Here is an 18,883-nt window from a genome sequence, read left to right as displayed (position 1 = left end):
GTCCAGACCAGACCAGGGGCGCAACGGGGAGGCTGAGAGAATGTGGTCATCACGCCCGGAGCCGGATCCGCCTCCGAGGCGGAATGCCCACCCGGACCCGACCCTGTTATGTCAGGTTTGGGCGGTCGGAGTCCGCACATTGGGGGGGGGGGGGGGGGGTACTATCACGCCCTAATTTATGGGACTCTTATATGTTGAGTCAGGGTGTGGATATCTATGTTAGTATTTCTATGTTTTCATTCTATGTGTGTGTTTCTATGTTGGCCGGGTGTGATTCCCAATCAGAGGCAGCTGTCTGCTCTTTGTCTCTGATTGGGGATCATACTTAAGTAGCCTGTTGGCACTCATTAGTTGTGGGATCTTGTTCCGTGTAGAGGCTTGTATTGTGTTTAGCCTGAGGACTTCACGTCACGTTGTTTTGTTCGTGTGTTTATCGTTATAATAAACATGTATGCATTTCACGCTGCGCCTTGATCTGACCCGTCCTTAAACGACCGTGACAAGGGCCTAATGAATTTATTTAAATTGACTGATTTCCTTATATGAACTGTAACTCAGTAAAATCTTTGAAACTGTTGCATGTTGCGTTTATATTTTTGTTCAGTATAACTAACTGTGCCACTAGAGATCCTGGTTCGAATCCAGGCTCTGTCGCAGCCGGCCGCGACCGGGAGACTCATGGGCGGCGCACAATTGGCCCAGCGTCGCCCAGGGTAGGGGAAGGAATGGCCGGCAGGGATGTAGCTCAGTTGATAGAGCATGGCGTTTGCAATGCCAGGGTTGTGGGTTTGATTCCCACGGGGGGCAAGTATAAAACAAAATATGTATTCACTAACTGTAAGTCGCTCTAGATAAGAGCGTCTGCTAAATGACTAAAATGTAAATAGGCAGCCTACTTCATCGCAAAAAGATTATTGGCAGCATTAATCAATTTTTACATATTTAAGCATTTTCTTTTAAATACATTTTCTAAATGATTTTTGTCAAGGAATTATAATAATCTTCGCCCAATGCTATAAGTACAGTTACTTAAAAATAAAAGTGACAAAAAGTAGGTTAATATGACGAAATGTAAGTCTAATTGATGTGATATCATTGATTTGACTCAGTCACTGCAACAACCTATTTCTTAAAAGCCTAATTGAAAGCGCTCTCATCATCAGCACCTTGGACAGCGGTTTCAGGCTACATGGAAATCCTTGTTTGCTGTCCCTGCCTGACTTGCTCTAAATTTGACAGCAGCGTGTCCCTGTAAAACGTGTAGGCTGGCTACTCTACTAATATGTTTCATTATACACTGGGTTATATTAAATTGAGTTGATCATGTAGTAAATAAAACCCACAACAACTTGTGCTTAGCCTACAACTTCACCCAAATACAACACACTGACGCTTGCCAAGTTGTCCTCGAGGACAAAACAACATAGCTCAGGTCAGAAACGACAAGTGATTTTCCCCTGCAGGGTATGAACCTCGGGGTATAATTGGGATTAGCGAAGTACGTGTCATCCCTCTCAGACAACACACCGTGCGCCGAAAAATATTTTTAGACAGGATTTAGAGAAAGAGGAGCCGGTCAAGTGTTTTCTCGGAGGAAGCACCTTTGTGTCTTAGAAAGCAGAGAGCGCGCAGCTCCTTGTATGTCTCGGCAGCTGGGACGTTCGGACAACAAAATGTCAGTCAATAATGCTTTTCAAATGGCTAACATTCCATGGAGGAATAACACTTTTACCATGTCAAATAAAGACCCATCTTTCTCGGATCAAGGGGAGACCATTATAGGAGTATACCTGTTGGTGCTAGGTGGGTATACATTTAGAGAACTTGCTTATGGAGTTGCTGGAATGTAATTTCGTTTTTAAAATGCAGCTTTGCTTTTATGATGCAAATACATTATTTAGTTTTGCTTTCATGGCTAAAAATCTGGAAATATGTCATTAATGGCTTGTTTACCACTACATAATTTCTCTATTATTTCCTAAACGTTAAGGTAAGATGAATGACAGTACTTATTTACTAATTTACAAAATATGTGATTCAGAGTAGCCTACATTATCTTGTTCTTTTTTAACTCTACCATGTGTTGATATCGCAGTATACAACAATTGGGTGAATAGTTCGATTGCACTGCAGAATACAAATTACCAATGCCAGAAAGCTTTGTTATTGCAGTTGTTATACTACTGTCAGTGTAGTGTATGGGCAACAGTTAGTGGATTTGGTGCTATAAGTAGCTCAGGACAAATCTTCTCCAGGGAGAGAGGTGAATCCTGCAGCCATTAAGATCCTGTCTAAGCCATGGAAATCGTCAATCAAGAAAGGATGGCAGTCAGCCAGACTTTCTTTAAGAGAGGGCAGAAAGACATATAATTCCCTGTTATTTGGTGCAAATATATTTAAAATGATCCTGACTTTTGAAATCAATAGGGTTATTGTAATTTTAGTTAGAGGATAGGTAGGCTACTCAGTGCACCTACTATTATCTCTAAAGGAAATTTCATGAAGGAAGATTTATGCTCATTTCAGCATTTGAATATTTAGTGTTTGAAGAGAAGGTCAGTAGGTTAAAATCACAGATGAGGCACTTTGTCACCTCAATGCTTCATGCTGCTTTATGAGCTGCATTTTGAATGGCTACAATTCCATTACTTTTCACAAAACTGAAGAGGCCTTTGCTCATAGGTAGTGTGGGACACACTGGTAATAGATGGGGTGAGTTTCCCTCTATGTAGTGCTTTTAGTGTCTGGAAAAGAGCTACATAAAGCCAATCAGTTAGTATGTCAATGGGTTTTTTCCTCGTCAGGTTGGCTGTCGTGGTTCGGCAACAGTATCGTGATCTTTGTCCTGTACAAGCAGCGTGCGTCACTGCAGCCCACGGACTATCTGACCTTTAACCTGGCCATCTCCGACGCCAGTATTTCCATCTTTGGCTACTCCAGAGGGATCCTGGAGATCTTCAATGTGTTCCGGGACAACGGATACCTGGTTACCTCCATCTGGACATGCCAGGTAGGCAATGAGGGGATCTGGTTGGAGGGGGAAAAGTTGTTTTGTGAGATGCTTCCAATTTGTATGCTTCAAATTAGTATTGTATGTGAATGGTACTGTGTTGCATGTGTAGCATGTGCCATCCTACTGCAGGATCCGATACTATACTTACTTACAGCAATACTCACAAAACACAGACATTACCGCTATCCCATAAAACATGGCATTATTGGATAGGACTTTAGTAGTTCAGGTCTCCTGGAAGGTGACGTCACTGTGAGATGCTAACTTCGCCATCCTCTACACAAATGTCAAACACACAACCAGGACAACTTACCTTTATGATTGCAGATTTGCAAAAACATTGCTCTATGGCTTTGTTCCTATTGACAGTTCTTTATAATTTCCAGCTAATTGCCTAGTTATGAATATCAACGGTCCACTCAGAATGGAAGACTAAGTAAATATAACACAATGGGCAAAGCATAGAAATGTGTTGCAACAGATCATTATATTCACTACACTACAAAGGTTCTTTGGGGGGATGGTCCTTTCTATTATTAGCTTGGTGACGAATAGAATATTAACAATGGGTGCTCCGGACAGTTGATAATTAATTCAATAAAAAGTAGTGTGTTGGCATATTCATCACATTGAGTGATGACGATGAGTCACCTGGAAGAAGCGAGATGGTGGTTTTACAAGGTGTCACAAAGGCATTATATTGCTAACTACAGCACAGGAGAAAAGGTCTATAGGCTTCACCTGAAGTAATATAATTTTAACACTATCTTAGGGGGGAATAAGAATGCTTTAGCCACATCAACAGCCAAACATAGATGGATGGTTAAGGTCTGGTACATGCTTATTGCATTTGATAAAGAGGAAGCGTGATTTGCACAAGGGTCAATATCAATAAGGTGTCCTGTAATGTCTGTTTCCTTGTGTACGCGTGATTAACGGGCAATATCCATTACCTTGTTTTATTGGGGTCTCTTCTTGAAAATATACATTTTAGTTCAAGCCTATCAATCAATTTACCAGATGGGTTTTTGTTTTGGTGCACAGTGTGAGAAAATGGCACCTAAAAAAAAAAACGGAATGCAATGTCTGTGAAATTACAATGTAATCCCTGTTTTATTTGTATCAAACTTGTTAACACAACAACAGTATGTGTGTTTTAATGTTAATTACAGTTATTTCCCCAAGCAGGTGTTGCTGCTTGTTTGGTACAAATCGTAGTTGAATAATGTCCAACTAACACTGAACAAAAATATTTTCATTAACTATTGGCCAATGCTAAAAACAACAGGAAAACAACTAAATGAAAACTACTGTATGAAAACAAACAAAGGAGAGAGTAACAGGGCAGAGAGAGAGAGATGAGGAAAACATAAATATGAGGAAGAGAGAAAGGAGAGTTTCTTCTGAGAAAGAAAAGTGGTGAAAGAAAAGTGGTTCACAGGTCAACATTATCCCTGAGGTCAGCAGACATTGAAAGCTGGATTATAGAATGTCTGGGTCAGAGTGAGGTCAGAGAGTAGTCATTTACATTTACATCATTTAGCAGACGCTCTTATCCAGAGCGACTTACAAATTGGTACATTCAACTTATGATAGCCAGTGGGACAACCACTTTTTATTTTATTTTATTTTTATGGGGGGTGGGGGAGGGGATGGTCAAAGATGAGATTGCGGACCATAGGATAAAATCTAAGTTTAGACATTTCTAACATATACTGTCCTAATTTTTGTAAGAAAAGTGAAGATAATATGAAAGATTAATCTCTCGTGAAATTGTATGACTTGACTTAAACCATATTTTTTTTATAGACAAAAATATTTGATAAAATATGTGAAAAGTCCGGACTGGGTTTAATGGGTACTGAATGTACCCTTTAAGCCCATGGGTATTCCAAATAAGCCCACCTCTTAAATAATCCATTTGAATTATTTCCTAATGCTGAAAACGTACAAACTGACATATCTTATGTTAACTTAAATTATAATAATCTCCCCCAACGTTATTAAAATCAACTGATCATTACTATTCATCATGGAAGTATCACTCATAAAAGGGGGTGTCCAATCGTATCCGCAGAGAACAATGTGGGCCCAGGCTTTTGTTCATGCCAACCAGTACACACCTGATTCGACTAATCAACTAATCATAGACTTCAACCAAGACTTGATAAGTTGAATCAGTGTTACTGCTTGGTTAGGACAAAAACATGCACCCTCACCGGCCTTCTGTGGATAAGACGCCATGCACAAAGACCATAACACAAACAACTTTTAAAGAATTATCTAAAAGCTGGTTCACATTTGCTGTACTCTTATTCTTGTTCATTAGTTCAACTTGTCTTCCTAAAGCTTGTCTGAAGACAGTTTAAAATCTCCCTCTCTACTGTTGTATTACAAAGGTACATGTGCTGAACGAAACAACAGAAACACCTGGATGAACGAGGGACAACCATATGACAATGCCCCTGGCTCTAACTGCATAAGTAGTCATCCAATAATCATCGTCTTGTCCCTCATTTGTTTCCATTTTTGTCCACTACTTTTAGGTCTTCCATCCCTGATATCCTTCAACCCTGATCTTATTCTACTCTCTCTGCATCAATGACTACCTGTCCACTCCAAACGTCTTGCAGAGAGAGTACAGAGGCTTTTAATTGTTCTTAATTGTTTTTAATCTTGTTAAACGCACCATTGATAGATGCATAATATGCATAAATGTAGTTTGAGCATTTTAATGAAAATAAATCTGAAGAAAAATCATTTATGCTCAGGTTCATTGAATATTAGGGATATCAACACACAATCTCCATGTGTTTCAATGCAAACCGGGCTACTGGGCTTAATCGGAACAACAGTGATTTATGGTAAAAAAAGACAGAATAGCAAAGTTCAGTCAAACTATTTGGAAACCAATGGTTTTCGGGTATAAATATACACTATAGACTACAATATGATGTGATGTTAGTTTTGATCATATTGAACAATATTATTTAATTTTCATTTACATTCTGTATAGAGCGAGTGCTTTTTGTGCTACTGTACCCTTTAAACCCATCTGAGATAAATGTCCAATTTACAAAAAAGGCATCCATGTATAAAAATGCAAGGTTCATTTAACAGTAAAATAAGACAAAATGAATTTAAAAAATGTGAGCTGTGAGTGCTTAAGATCTGTTATATTGTTGTGGTTCACCAAGTTATGTTGCTACTGTATTGACTGACATTTGGTACGACTGCTAGCATGAAAAACCCATCTTTTCAATTGGCAAGAAATAGTAATTAATACCTACAGTGAGGGAAAAAAGTATTTGATCCCCTGCTGATTTTGAGTTTGCCCACTGACAAAGAAATGATCAGTCTATAATTTTAATGGTAGGTTTATTTGAACAGTGGGAGACAGAATAACAACAAAAAAATCCAGAAAAACGCATGTCAAAAATGTTATAAATTGATTTGCATTTTAATGAGGGAAATAAGTATTTGACCCCCTCTCAATCAGAAAGATTTCTGGCTCCCAGGTGTCTTTTATACAGGTAACGAGCTGAGATTAGGAGCACACTCTTAAAGGGAGTGCTCCTAATCTCAGTTTGTTACCTGTATAAAAGACACCTGTCCACAGAAGTGATCAATAAATCAATCAGATTCCAAACTCTCCACCATGGCCAAGACCAAAGAGCTCTCCAAGGATGTCAGGGAAAGATTGTAGACCTACACAAGGCTGGAATGGGCTAGGTCCATCGCCAAACAGCTTGGTGAGAAGGTGAAAACAGTTGGTGCGATTATTCGCAAATGGAAGAAACACAAAATAACTGTCAATCTCCCTCGGCCTGGGGCTCTATGCAAGATCTCACCTCGTGGAGTTGCAATGATTATGAGAACAGTGAGGAATTAGCCCAGAACTACACAGGAGGATCTTGTCAATGATCTCAAGGCAGCTGGGACCATAGTCACCAAGAAAACAATTGGTAACACACTACGCCGTGAAGGACTGAATTCCTGCAGCGCCCGCAACGTCCCCCTGCTCAAGAAAGCATATATACAGGGCCGTCTGAAGTTTGCCAATGAACATCTGAATGATTCAGAGGAGAACTGGGTGAAAGTGTTGTGGTCAGATGAGACCAAAATTGAGCTCTTTGGCATCAACTCAACTCGCCGTGTTTGGAGGAGGAGGAATGCTGCCTATGACCCCAAGAACACCATCCCCACCGTCAAACATGGAGGTGGAAACATTATGCTTTGGGGGTGTTTTTCTGCTAAGGGGAGAGGACAACTTCACCGCATCAAAGGGACGATGGACGGGGCCATGTACCGTCAAATCTTGGGTGAGAACCTCCTTCCCTCAGCCAGGGCATTGAAAATGGGTCGTGGATGGGTATTCCAGCATGACAATGACCCAAAACACACGGCCAAGGCAACAAAGGAGTGGCTCAAGAAGAAGCACATTAAGGTCCTGGAGTGGCCTAGCCAGTCTCCAGACCTTAATCCCATAGACAATCTGTGGAGGGAGCTGAAGGTTCGAGTTGCCAAACGTCAGCCTTGAAACCTTAATGACTTGGAGAAGATCTGCAAAGAGGAGTGGGACAAAATCCCTCCTGAGATGTGTGCAAACCTGGTGGCCAACTACAAGAAACGTCTGACCTCTGTGATTGCCAACGAGAGTTTTGCCACCAAGTACTAAGTCATGTTTTGCAGAGGGGTCAAATACTTATTTCCCTCATTAAAATGCTAATCAATTTATAACATTTTTGACATGCATTTTTCTGGATTTTTTTGTTGTTATTCTGTCTCTCACTGTTCAAATAAACCTACCATTAAAATTATAGACTGATCATGTCTTTGTCAGTGGGCAAACGTACAAAATCAGCAGGGGATCAAATACTTTTTTCCCTCACTGTATGTAGTATGCTATCATGTGCATATATCAACACATTAATCTCTTAATTTTACATTAAGTGTGATCGCTTATCTGAGAAGGTACAAAAAATATCTAAAAAATGTGTTTATCTGAGAGTCACCTCCACACCAAAGTTTTTTTGCAGCTTTGAAATGGACCGCTAGTAGGAACTTACACATAACTGTCAATAACTTAATAATACAACATCTGATTGTTATTTCCATAACAGTTTTTATTCTAAGACAATCAGATGAATTGGTTGAAACATTAAACAGCAGGAAATGTTTTTTTATATTTTTTTATCCAAAGATGGAAGTGGGCTTCATGGGAACGTGGGCTTAATAGGTACGCTTACCCTAACAAGCAGCAAGTAAAATGCATGATGGGACATGAACTCTGACATATAACTACTTTCCAACCAGACCTGGGTTCAAATACATGTGTATTTGAGTATCTGGTATTTAAAATACTTTTTTCTGTGTACTTGAGCTTAAAAAAAATACACAGCCCAAAACAAGTACTTTTATTGAAATATTTGAATGGTTATTCGTAAAAACCAAATCTACCAAATTGTATTTGAGAGTATTTTCAAATACTTTCCAAGTGTATTTCCAAATACATTAAAATATTAAACTACTTAAACTACTTTTCAAATAAAATATATCTGTATACTTACTTTGAATGTATGTAAAAGGAATTGAGATATTTGAAAAAGCATTTGAACCCAGGTCTGTTTCCGATTACAGAGAAACCCCATTTGCAGAAAATGCTATGTTGCTCGAAGCATCCCACCAGGTGTTTTTCAAATTATGGTCCAAGGTTTTTCCTCCAATAGACATTTGAATTGTCCTCCAAAGTGCAGTGGTGGAAAAAGTACTGAATTGTCATAGTTGAGTAAAAGTAAAGATACCTTAACAGAAAATGACTCAAGTAAAAGTGAAAGTTACCCAGTAAAATACTACTTGAGTAAAAGTCTAAAAGTATCTTGTTTTACATGTACTTAAGTACAGTGGTAGAAAAAGTACTCAATTGTCATACTTGAGTAAAAGTACAAAGTAAAAGTAAATGCTATACATCAAATTCCTTATATTAAGCAAACCAGACGGCACAAATGTTGTATTATTTTTAATTACGGACAGACAGGGGCACACTCCAACACTCAGACATAATTTACAAACACAGTATTTGTGTTTCGTGAGTCCACCAGATCAAAGGCAGTAGGGATGACAAAGCGTTATATTGATAGGTGCCATAATTCTGTTGTGCTTGAGCATTCTAAATGTAACAAGTACTTTTAGGTGTCAGGGAAAATGTATGGAGTAAAAAGTACATTATTTTCTTTAGGAATGTAGTGGAGTAAAAGTAAAAGTTGTCAAAAATATAAATAGTAAAGTAAAGTACAGATACCCCAAAAAACGACCTAAGTAGTTACTTAAAAGTATTTTTACTTACGTACTTTACACCACTGCCAAAGTGTATCTGACCGTGAGGCAAAAGTGAATGGGGCTTGGATGTAAATATATTAGATTAGATTAAGTAATCCGATCAGTCAAAGTACATTGGGTCCTGTCTCCACTAGGAAGACAAGTTAATTCGGTAGAAGCTGTCAATCTTGATCAGACATACTCACCACTGCTGACCATAGCTGTAATGGACTGATCTTTAACTCCATTCAATATACAGTTGAAGTCGGAAGTTTACATACACCTTAGCCAAATACATTTAAACTCAGTTTTTCACAATTCCTGACATTTAATCCTAGTAAAAGTTCCCTGTCTTAGGTCAGTTAGGATCACCACTTTAATTTAAGAATGTGAAATGTCAGAATAATAGTAGAGAGCTTTTATTTATTTCATCACATTCCCAGTGGGTCAGAAGTTTACATACAGTGGGGAAAAAAAGTATTTAGTCAGCCACCAATTGTGCAAGTTCTCCCACTTAAAAAGATGAGAGAGGCCTGTAATTTTCATCATAGGTACACGTCAACTATGACAGACAAATTGAGAAAAGAAAATCCAGAAAATCACATTGTAGGATTTTTAATGAATTTATTTGCAAATTATGGTGGAAAATAAGTATTTGGTCAATAAGAAACTTAACAAAAGTTTCTCAATACTTTGTTATATACCCTTTGTTGGCAATGACACAGGTCAAACGTTTTCTGTAAGTCTTCACAAGGTTTTCACACACTGTTGCTGGTATTTTGGCCCATTCCTCCATGCAGATCTCCTCTAGAGCAGTGATGTTTTGGGGCTGTCGCTGGGCAACACGGACATTCAACTCCCTCCAAAGATTTTCTATGGGGTTGAGATCTGGAGACTGGCTAGGCCACTCCAGTATTCAACAGCAGGATACTTGTTTTCAACTTGATCTTCTGAGTGATTGCGGTCCTTCAACTTCTGCAAGAACAGTGGATGTCTGTTTTTTCTACTGTTTTGTATTTGTTTTGAGATTCTCTTCCCTGCACCTTCCCCCTCTAAGCATCACTAACGGTATTGTTGGTCTTTCCCAGGTGGACGGCTTCTTCACCTTGGTCTTTGGCCTCAGCAGCATCAATACTTTGACTGTCATCAGTGTCACAAGATACATCAAGGGATGCCATCCGAGTAAAGGTAAGGCACTGTGACACGACCTTTAACCTTTAATCTTCATCTCAATGATTCTAATAAAGTTGGAAGAAAAATGCCCCTGTAGGCTAGATGTTCTAGTCAGAGACACAATGTTCTTGTGGGAGCCTTTCTTTTAACTTTCAACTCTTTTCCTTTACCTAGCTCACTGCATAACCAACACAACCGTAGGAATGTGCCTAATATTCATCTGGTTGGGGGCTGTGTTCTGGTCGGGTGCGCCCCTTCTGGGCTGGGGGAGTTACACAGGTGAGATAAACATGGCTAGTAATCATGTGACATACTATTTTATACAGGGGCACTTACTTCTGTTAGGATCTTGTAACATTCTGGTTGGGCAACATTTTCAAGATTTGTATGTGCACAATGACGACAAAAAAATAATAGCACTAAAGCAAGTTGTTATCTAAAACATTTGCAGAAGACAATCTTTAAACGAGAACTGACCATATTTTGACATATGTGGACCTTTTTTCACCCTGACTTTTTTAAGGGCCATAATAGAGGAAATTCTTCTTACATTTTAAACAATCTTCACCTGAACAAATACAAAAAAAATTCTAACATACGCAAAAACGTTTTTACCTTCATGTGTTTGTATCTCAATCTCCTCCTCCTTTTAGATCGTGGATACGGAACATGTGAAATCGACTGGGCCAAAGCCAACTACTCCACCGTCTACAAGTCCTACATCATCTCCATCCTCATCTTCTGCTTCTTCGTCCCCGTGCTGGTCATGCTCTTCACCTACGTGTCCATCATCAACACAGTGAAGCGAGGCAACGCCATGGCCGCTGAGGGAGACCTGACCGACAGGCAGAGGAAGACTGAAAGGGACGTCACCATTGTGAGTAGGATTCAAATCAAATCAACGTTTATTGGTCACGTACACAGATTTGCAGGGGTTACTAGCTCCAAGAGTGCAGTAGAATGTCTCGCAAATACAATACAAAAATCTAAACAAGAAATCAAGACATGACAGAGTGAGTCCAATAAACAATCCAGAGTAGATATATTAGAGTGAGCATGTGTCAGAATCCAGAAAATAAGAGATGTACAAACAATACTACATATAGACCAAGCGTTAAACGATGGGTTATGATTTAACGGTCATCCTAACTTTCGTTTTCTCCCAGATATCCATTGTCATCTGCACAGCCTTCATCCTGGCGTGGTCGCCGTACGCCGTGGTCTCCATGTGGTCGGCCTGTGGCTTCCACGTACCCAGCCTTACCAGCATCTTCACCCGCCTCTTTGCCAAGTCGGCCAGCTTCTACAACCCACTCATCTACTTCGGCCTCAGCTCCAAGTTCCGCAAGGACGTCGCCATCTTGCTGCCCTGCACCGGCGATGGCAAGGACACGGTCAAGCTCAAGCGTTTTAAGCCGAAAGGTGAGGGTCACCAGGGCTCCGGAAGAGGCAATGGACTCAAAGCACCTCCTCATCACCAGAAGATGAAGGAGATGAAGTATGCCCCTGGAAATCCGTATCCGCTCACAGCGCTTAAGGCGGCCCCAAGCCCAGATTCGGGAGTGGGGAGCCCCCCCTGTACTCCTCCTCCTCCCGCCAACAACGAGGTGTTCTTTATCAACGTGCCCCATCTGTCTGATGGGCCAGAGTGGGAATGCGACAGACTCTAAGAACAATACATTTGTTTTTTGTGTTACTTTTTTATTTGAAAACACATGGGAATTTACTTGAAAGGGGGCTACTTGAATTTTAGGGGATCATGTTAAGGATAAATATTTTTGTATTTGATTTGTGTAAGTATGTATACCTGTTGATACAGTTAGTTATTTTCTTAATGAATTGTGTTTATACTTGTGAATAAAACTGTTTCTATTTAAAGGGAACAAGTTGAAAGATGTTTGCAATATCAATACTCATTCTGTCACTCTTTTAAAATATATATTTCTGTCCAACATAATAATTCAACCCCATGAGCAAATATAGGAGAAGACATTACAGAAATGTAAGTGTATCTCTTATGAAAATGCTCAATATATCCTACTGGCTCTGAGATGCTCAGCTCACGCATAGCCGACATACCAGTTCTAATGATAACTTTACTTGAGTGAGGCAGGCACGTCTTCATGGGCTGACTTGTTTTCGTCCAGTGAAAAAATAATCCATCTGTTCCCCCTCCTTCCAAGGAACTCCACACAAACCAACTTTACCTCAGATAGGACAGGTGCCATAAGAAACAGTTGAAGTGAATTAAAGTGCATTAAACTTTATGATAGGCTACAAGAATAAGCTACAATACCCAAGAGAGCTGGACTAATACAAAACATAAAACGGATACGCCTGCAATATGCTCGCGCGTGGGACACGTTTATTAAGTCCGACATTGGAAAGAGGGAGAAAGTAAAAAATCATTTGAAAGGTTCTTCGAAGCCCCACAGGACAACAGGTTAGCAGATGTTATTTTTGTTTTCTTTATCTTCATGCTTCCTTCAACTTATTTGATGGTGTCTATTCAATAGTTTGATTGCACATTGTGCAAATAGCCTACAGCTTTTAACATTAAGGTAAGCAATTTAACATTTTGCCAAGTGTTGCAAGAATTCTCACTAATGGGGCGGCAGGTAGCTTAGTGGTTAAGAGCATTGTGCCAGTAACCGAAAGGTCGCTGGTTCTAATCCCCGAGCCGACTAGGTGAAAAATCTGTCTGTGACCTTGAGCAAGGCACTTAACCCTAATTGCTCCTGTAAGTCGCTCTGGATAAGAGCGTCTGCTAAATGACTCAAATGTACTTCTAATGTTTGTCTTGACATAGGCTATTGGTCTGCAGTGGACAATAGCCCAAGACACACTCTTAAAGGAAAACTCCACCCAAAAACTATATTTTGTTATTTGTTTCATTAGTCCATTGTTGACATAGTCCCAAAATGTTTTGCTTGTCAGCAATCAAGTTTTCAAGACATGTAACTTTCAAAATACAGAAATCATCCCTGTATGATGCTTTTTGCATCATATGAAGCAAATTGCATCATACGAGGTGATTTCTGTATTTTCCTTTAATGAGCCTACCATTACTCCTTAAGGTCCAAGGACCTTGTGTACTGAACAAAAATATAAATGCAACATGCAACAATTTCAAATATTTTACTGAGTTACAGTTCATATAAGGAAATCAGTCAATTGAAATAAATACATTAGGCCTTAATCTATGGATTTCACATGACTGGGAATACAGATATGCATCTGTTGGTCACAGCTACCTTAAAAAAAAGGTAGGGGCATGGATCAGAAAACCAGTCAGTATCTGGTGTGACCACCATTTGCCTCATGCGACACATCTCCTTCGCATAGAGTTGATCAGGCTGTTGATTGTGACTTGTGGAATGTTGTCCCACCTCTCTTCAATGGCTGTGCGAAGTTGCTGGATATTGGCCGGAAGTGGAACACGCTGTCGTACACGTCGATCCAGAGCATCCCAAACATGCTCAATGGGTGACATATCTGGTGAGTATGCAGGCCATGGAGGAACTGGGCCATTTTCAGCTTCCAGGAATTGTGTACACATCCTTGCGACATGGGGCCATGCATTATCATGCTGAAACATGAGGTAATGGCGCCAGATGAATGGCACGACAATGGACCTCAGGATCTCATCACGGTATCTCTGTGCATTCAAATTGCCATCAATAAAATGCAATTGTTTTTGTTGTCCGTAGCTTATGCCTGCCCATACCATAACCCCACCGCCACCATGGGACAGTCTGTTCACAACGTTGACATCAGCAAACCGCTCACCCACATGACACCATACACGTGGTTGGCGGTTGTGAGGCCGGTTGGTCTAAAAAAAAAACGACGTTGGAGGTGGCTTAAGGTAGAGAAATTAAAATTCACTTATCTGGCAACAGCTCTGGTGGACATTCCTGCAGTCGGCATGCCAATTGCACGCTCCCTCAAAACTTGAGACATCTGTGGCATTGTGTTGTGTGACAAAACTGCACATTTTAGTGGCCTTTTATTGTCCCCAGCACAAGGTGCACCTGTGTAATGATCATGCTGTTTAATCAGCTTTTTTATATGCCACACCTGTCAGGTGGATGAATTATTTTGGCAAAGGAGAAATGCTCACTAACAGGGATGTAAACTAATTTGTGAAATAAGCTTTTTGTGCATATGGAACACTTCTGGGATCTTTTATTTCAGCTCATGGAACATGGGACCAACACCTCACATGTTGCATTTATATTTTTGTTCAGTGTATGATATCTTCAGAGGTAGACTCTGGCAGCCAAATACTCCATCTAAACGTGAATCGATTTTAAATTGCGATACGGTTCTAGAAACATAAAGCCCTTTACTTTCATATCACATCTAAATGCAAAATATACAGTTGCTGTACACTGTTTTAACCGGCTTTATCACAGTTGCAGCCGATAGTCTCCTTCCGTTACACATAGGTGTTCGGCGCATGTTAGATAGCTAATTAGCACAGGTGGTACCTCTGTCTTCCGTCTGTGTTCCGTAAACACGCAATGTAACATGGATATACACAGTGGCGGCTCCTGAAAAAATTCTCAGGAGGGGCAATTTTTCTGATGATTTAGGTGACCTACACACGTGCACGAGTCCGTGCACGCGATTCCAGATATCTTTACCTCTGAATAAACTGCCTTTATTATACCATATCCACCCTGTCCAAAGTCTCTACTTGGTCTCAGTTCTCCAGTAAACTTGTGATTATCAACAGTACACAACGGTAACAAACAATTGGGGGAACTCACGGGGCAGATAGTAACCACTTAAAAGGAAGCGATTCCCAAACCTTCCATAACAAAGCCATCACCTACAGAGAGATGAACTTGGAGAAGAGTCCCCTAAGTAAGCTTGTCCTGGGCCTCTGTTCACAAACACAAACAGACCCCACACAGCCCCAGGACAACAACAACAACAACAACAACAACACAATTAGACCCAACCAAATCATGAGAAAACAAAAAGAGAATTACTTGACACATTGGAAAGAACAAACAAAAAAACAGAGCAAACTAGAATGCTATTTGGCCCTAAACAGAGAGTACACAGTGGCAGAATACCTGACCACTGTGACTGACCCAAACTTAAGGAAAGCTTTGACTATGTACAGACTCAGTGACCATAGCCTTGCTATTGAGAAAGGCCGCCGTAGGCAGACCTGGCTCTCAAGAGAAGACAGGCTATGTGCACACTGCCCACAAAATGAGGTGGAAACTGAGCTGCACTTCCTAACCTCCTGCCAAATGTATGACCATATTAGAGACACATATTTCCCTCAGATTACAGCGATCCACAAAGAATTCGAAAAAACAAACCCAATTTTGATAAACTCCCTTATCTACTGGGTGAAAAACCACAGTGTGCCATCACAGCTGCAAGATTTGTGACCTGTTGCCACAAGAAAAGGGCAACCAGTGAAGAACAAACACCATTGTAAATACAACCCATATTTATGTTTATTTATTTTCCCATTTGTACTTTAACTATTTGCACATTGTAACAACACTGTATATATACATAATATGACATTTGAAATGTCTTTATTCTTTTGAAACTTCTGAGTGTAATGTTTACTGTTAATATTTATTGTTTATTTCACTTTTGTTTACTATCTACTTCCCTTGCTTTGGCAATGTTAACACACGTTTCCCATGCCAATAAAGCCCTTAAATTGAATTGAATTGATAGTAAGGTCGCAATGACACAGAAAGCAGTTCAATGTCGGGGTACAGAGTCGCTCTCTTACCAGGATCGCGGTCCGCTCTGACCAGGGTGAAGGTGGCCGGCTCCACTTCTCTGTCCGGGACTCATCCAGCCAAGTCTCCCAGCTGTATTGGGATTCAGCTGCCAGCAGCGTTTTCATTATTTAGTCCGTTCGTAGCGGGTATGTACACGATCAACAAGATCAGTCCAAAACCAACCACTGGAAATCCATGGTTGGCAGAATGTTTGTAAACTAAGTCTACAAATTAAAAACATAAAATAACGCCGCACTGCAGGTCGCAACAGAGACGCTGATAGCCGCCATTGTCTTAGTTACGTTCAACGTTACGTCACGTATGACGAAAGCGCGTAAGTGCAAGCCCACAGACACCCATAGAGAATGTATTGAAAGCTTTGAAATGTGAAAAAAATAGATTTTACATGACAGGCTATGAGAGACTTCTGGGCGATTTTCAACTTGACTGAAATCGCCCCAAAAACGGGCGGGGCCATTTGAAGCACGACTTTAGCCTGATTTGACATTTAGTGGCTGGCAGATCAGACGTGAACACTGATAACTGCTGTTGCCGTGATATAATTGATTAGAAAAAAAATCCCTTCCTTTTCCCGTTTGGCAGTGCGTCGCCCATATCGCCCTATTGAACAAGCCGTCCCTGGATATACAGTATCGTCGTCTGGGAACACTAACCCTAACAAGGTGTGTATCAATGTATCCTTTTGTTTTTTGAAAATTATTTCTCGAAGAAATGAAAGATAAGGTCCTTATTCTTCCAAAACCTTACCGCAAGCAATGCGTGTTAACAAAACTCCCCCGTACAGAAGACGCCTTCGTCCAATGACTCTTATGTGTAATGTAATGGGACTGAGAGTCATGATCAAGGGCTAGTAAGACAAGTGCGGACTTGAGCATAGCCTACTATGTGCTTTTCCTGTTTCCCATTTTTAAAGGCACACCCACATATTATAAGGTTGCTGTTAGGCCTGTTTTAACTCATTGGATAAAGTAAACATTCCAGTGTGCTTTTGAATCTGGTGAACTCAACATGCTGATTTCCAGCATTATCTGCTTTAATAACTCTTCTTATAAAATGATATAGGCCTACATGACTTGACAGACAGAAAAACATTAACTCATACGCCACTGTATCAAAACATGTGGGGTTGAGTCTTTACTTTGACAAAGGAATAATATGTTATACAATTTATTTTATGTATTATTCTTTATTTATTCATTGAGACCATGGTCTCATTCCCAACGGTGCCTTGATCACAACAATACAACAACCAATACAATGGCAATCAAAACAAAACATTGATGAAAAACTATCACAGTCCTAGGTCCTTAATTAACACCCAAAACTGCCCGATCGGCACCAGAGCATCTAATTGTAATGAGTTATGCAAATTGTTTCAGCAGTGAGGCGCATTAAAACTAAAAGCGGATTTACCTAATTCGGTGGAGACGCGAGTAACCTCAAGAGTTAACCAACCCTGTGAACGGGTTTGGTAACTGGTGTTTTTATAATTCAACAATGCAGTTATGTAAATCAGAAGCTTGTGAAGTAGAGCTATATACTGTAGGGTAATCTAGGATCGTATTGGTGGTCTGTAGGATACTTGCAACGACCTAATGGCTTTTTGACAGGTACCAGGGCAGCAGATACAGTACATGGCTGTGTCTGATGTCACATGGACCTTTTACCTTGCCTCTGCATGAATATACTGTCTCCCTGGCATTCTACAGCAGCAGAACCGCACATAAACATACATACATCTTTAGCATCATGTCTCCCTGCTTCCAAGTCACAGCAGTGACAAATAGTACCTGCCACCTAGAATAACAGTCAGTGTTATCAACAATCTGTCCTTATCCTCCACTGGACATTAATATACTTCCATAGGATGGATGCTAAAGTGTATAGTCTGGCTGGCTGTGCTCATACATTTTTACTCCCCCAAACCAGGGTTTAAAAATACTATTTTTTGAGTGCTGAAAAAACAGTGGGCTGGAAGTCCTTCACCAATATAAAATGTCTAACAATCATGGGGTGCCCATATTCATATCAATGCTTATGGGTGTGGCCACACACCTGGTCACCTCTGTAATTTGAACCCTCAAAACTGTCCACCCTGCAGACCCACTAGACTGTTCATGCTTTCTGTGATTCCTCAAATGGGTAAAGAAGAGTGGTCATTACTACAATTCTTCAAAACTTTCCAATTGTGTACACACACAATGTACGTAAACCTGCATAAGCTTTATGCCATAATTCAGTAGAATGAAAACAGACTTCAGTCCACTTCAGGTCTTCAGGGATTCTTTAGCCTGATATTGGAGCTTGCTGTAGTGTCTTACTAGTCTAGACCATGGTTAAATTAAGATTGTTTCTGTGGGGACATCACTGGCATTGTGAGTCGTCGTGACATGTTCTTTCTCCAACTGTGCCCACATGTTGGTTCAACTGAAGAGGTTCCAAAACCTGTTTCAACTCTGGAGTGGTGATGTACAGGAAGAGTCCTCAGCTCTGTTTGTGTCTGTAGGTGTCCTTTCGGAAATCACATTACCCTTTTAATCTCCACCATCACATTTTACATTTACATTTTAGTCATTTAGCAGACGCTCTTATC

General features: G+C 40.3%; 1 protein-coding gene across 1 annotated transcript; it reads left to right on the top strand.

The window, feature by feature from the left end:
- Nucleotides 1–1,640: 1,640 nt before the first annotated feature.
- Nucleotides 1,641–12,174, top strand: LOC311113775 (visual pigment-like receptor peropsin; the record flags this gene model as incomplete). The annotated part of the gene is made up of 6 exons (XM_084157085.1): nt 1,641–1,803; nt 2,805–3,010; nt 10,420–10,519; nt 10,679–10,783; nt 11,158–11,381; nt 11,671–12,174. The coding sequence occupies 6 exons, from the start codon at nt 1,641–1,643 to the stop codon at nt 12,172–12,174; spliced, it is 1,302 nt and encodes a 433-aa protein (XP_084013211.1).
- Nucleotides 12,175–18,883: the final 6,709 nt, after the last annotated feature.

The sequence above is a fragment of the Coregonus lavaretus genome, assembly GCF_964263955.1.
Source record: "Coregonus lavaretus genome assembly, chromosome: 40".
Taxonomy (NCBI): domain Eukaryota; kingdom Metazoa; phylum Chordata; class Actinopteri; order Salmoniformes; family Salmonidae; genus Coregonus; species Coregonus lavaretus.
The sequence above is the reverse complement of the archived record's forward strand: the minus strand, read 5'-3'. Positions and strand labels throughout refer to the sequence as shown.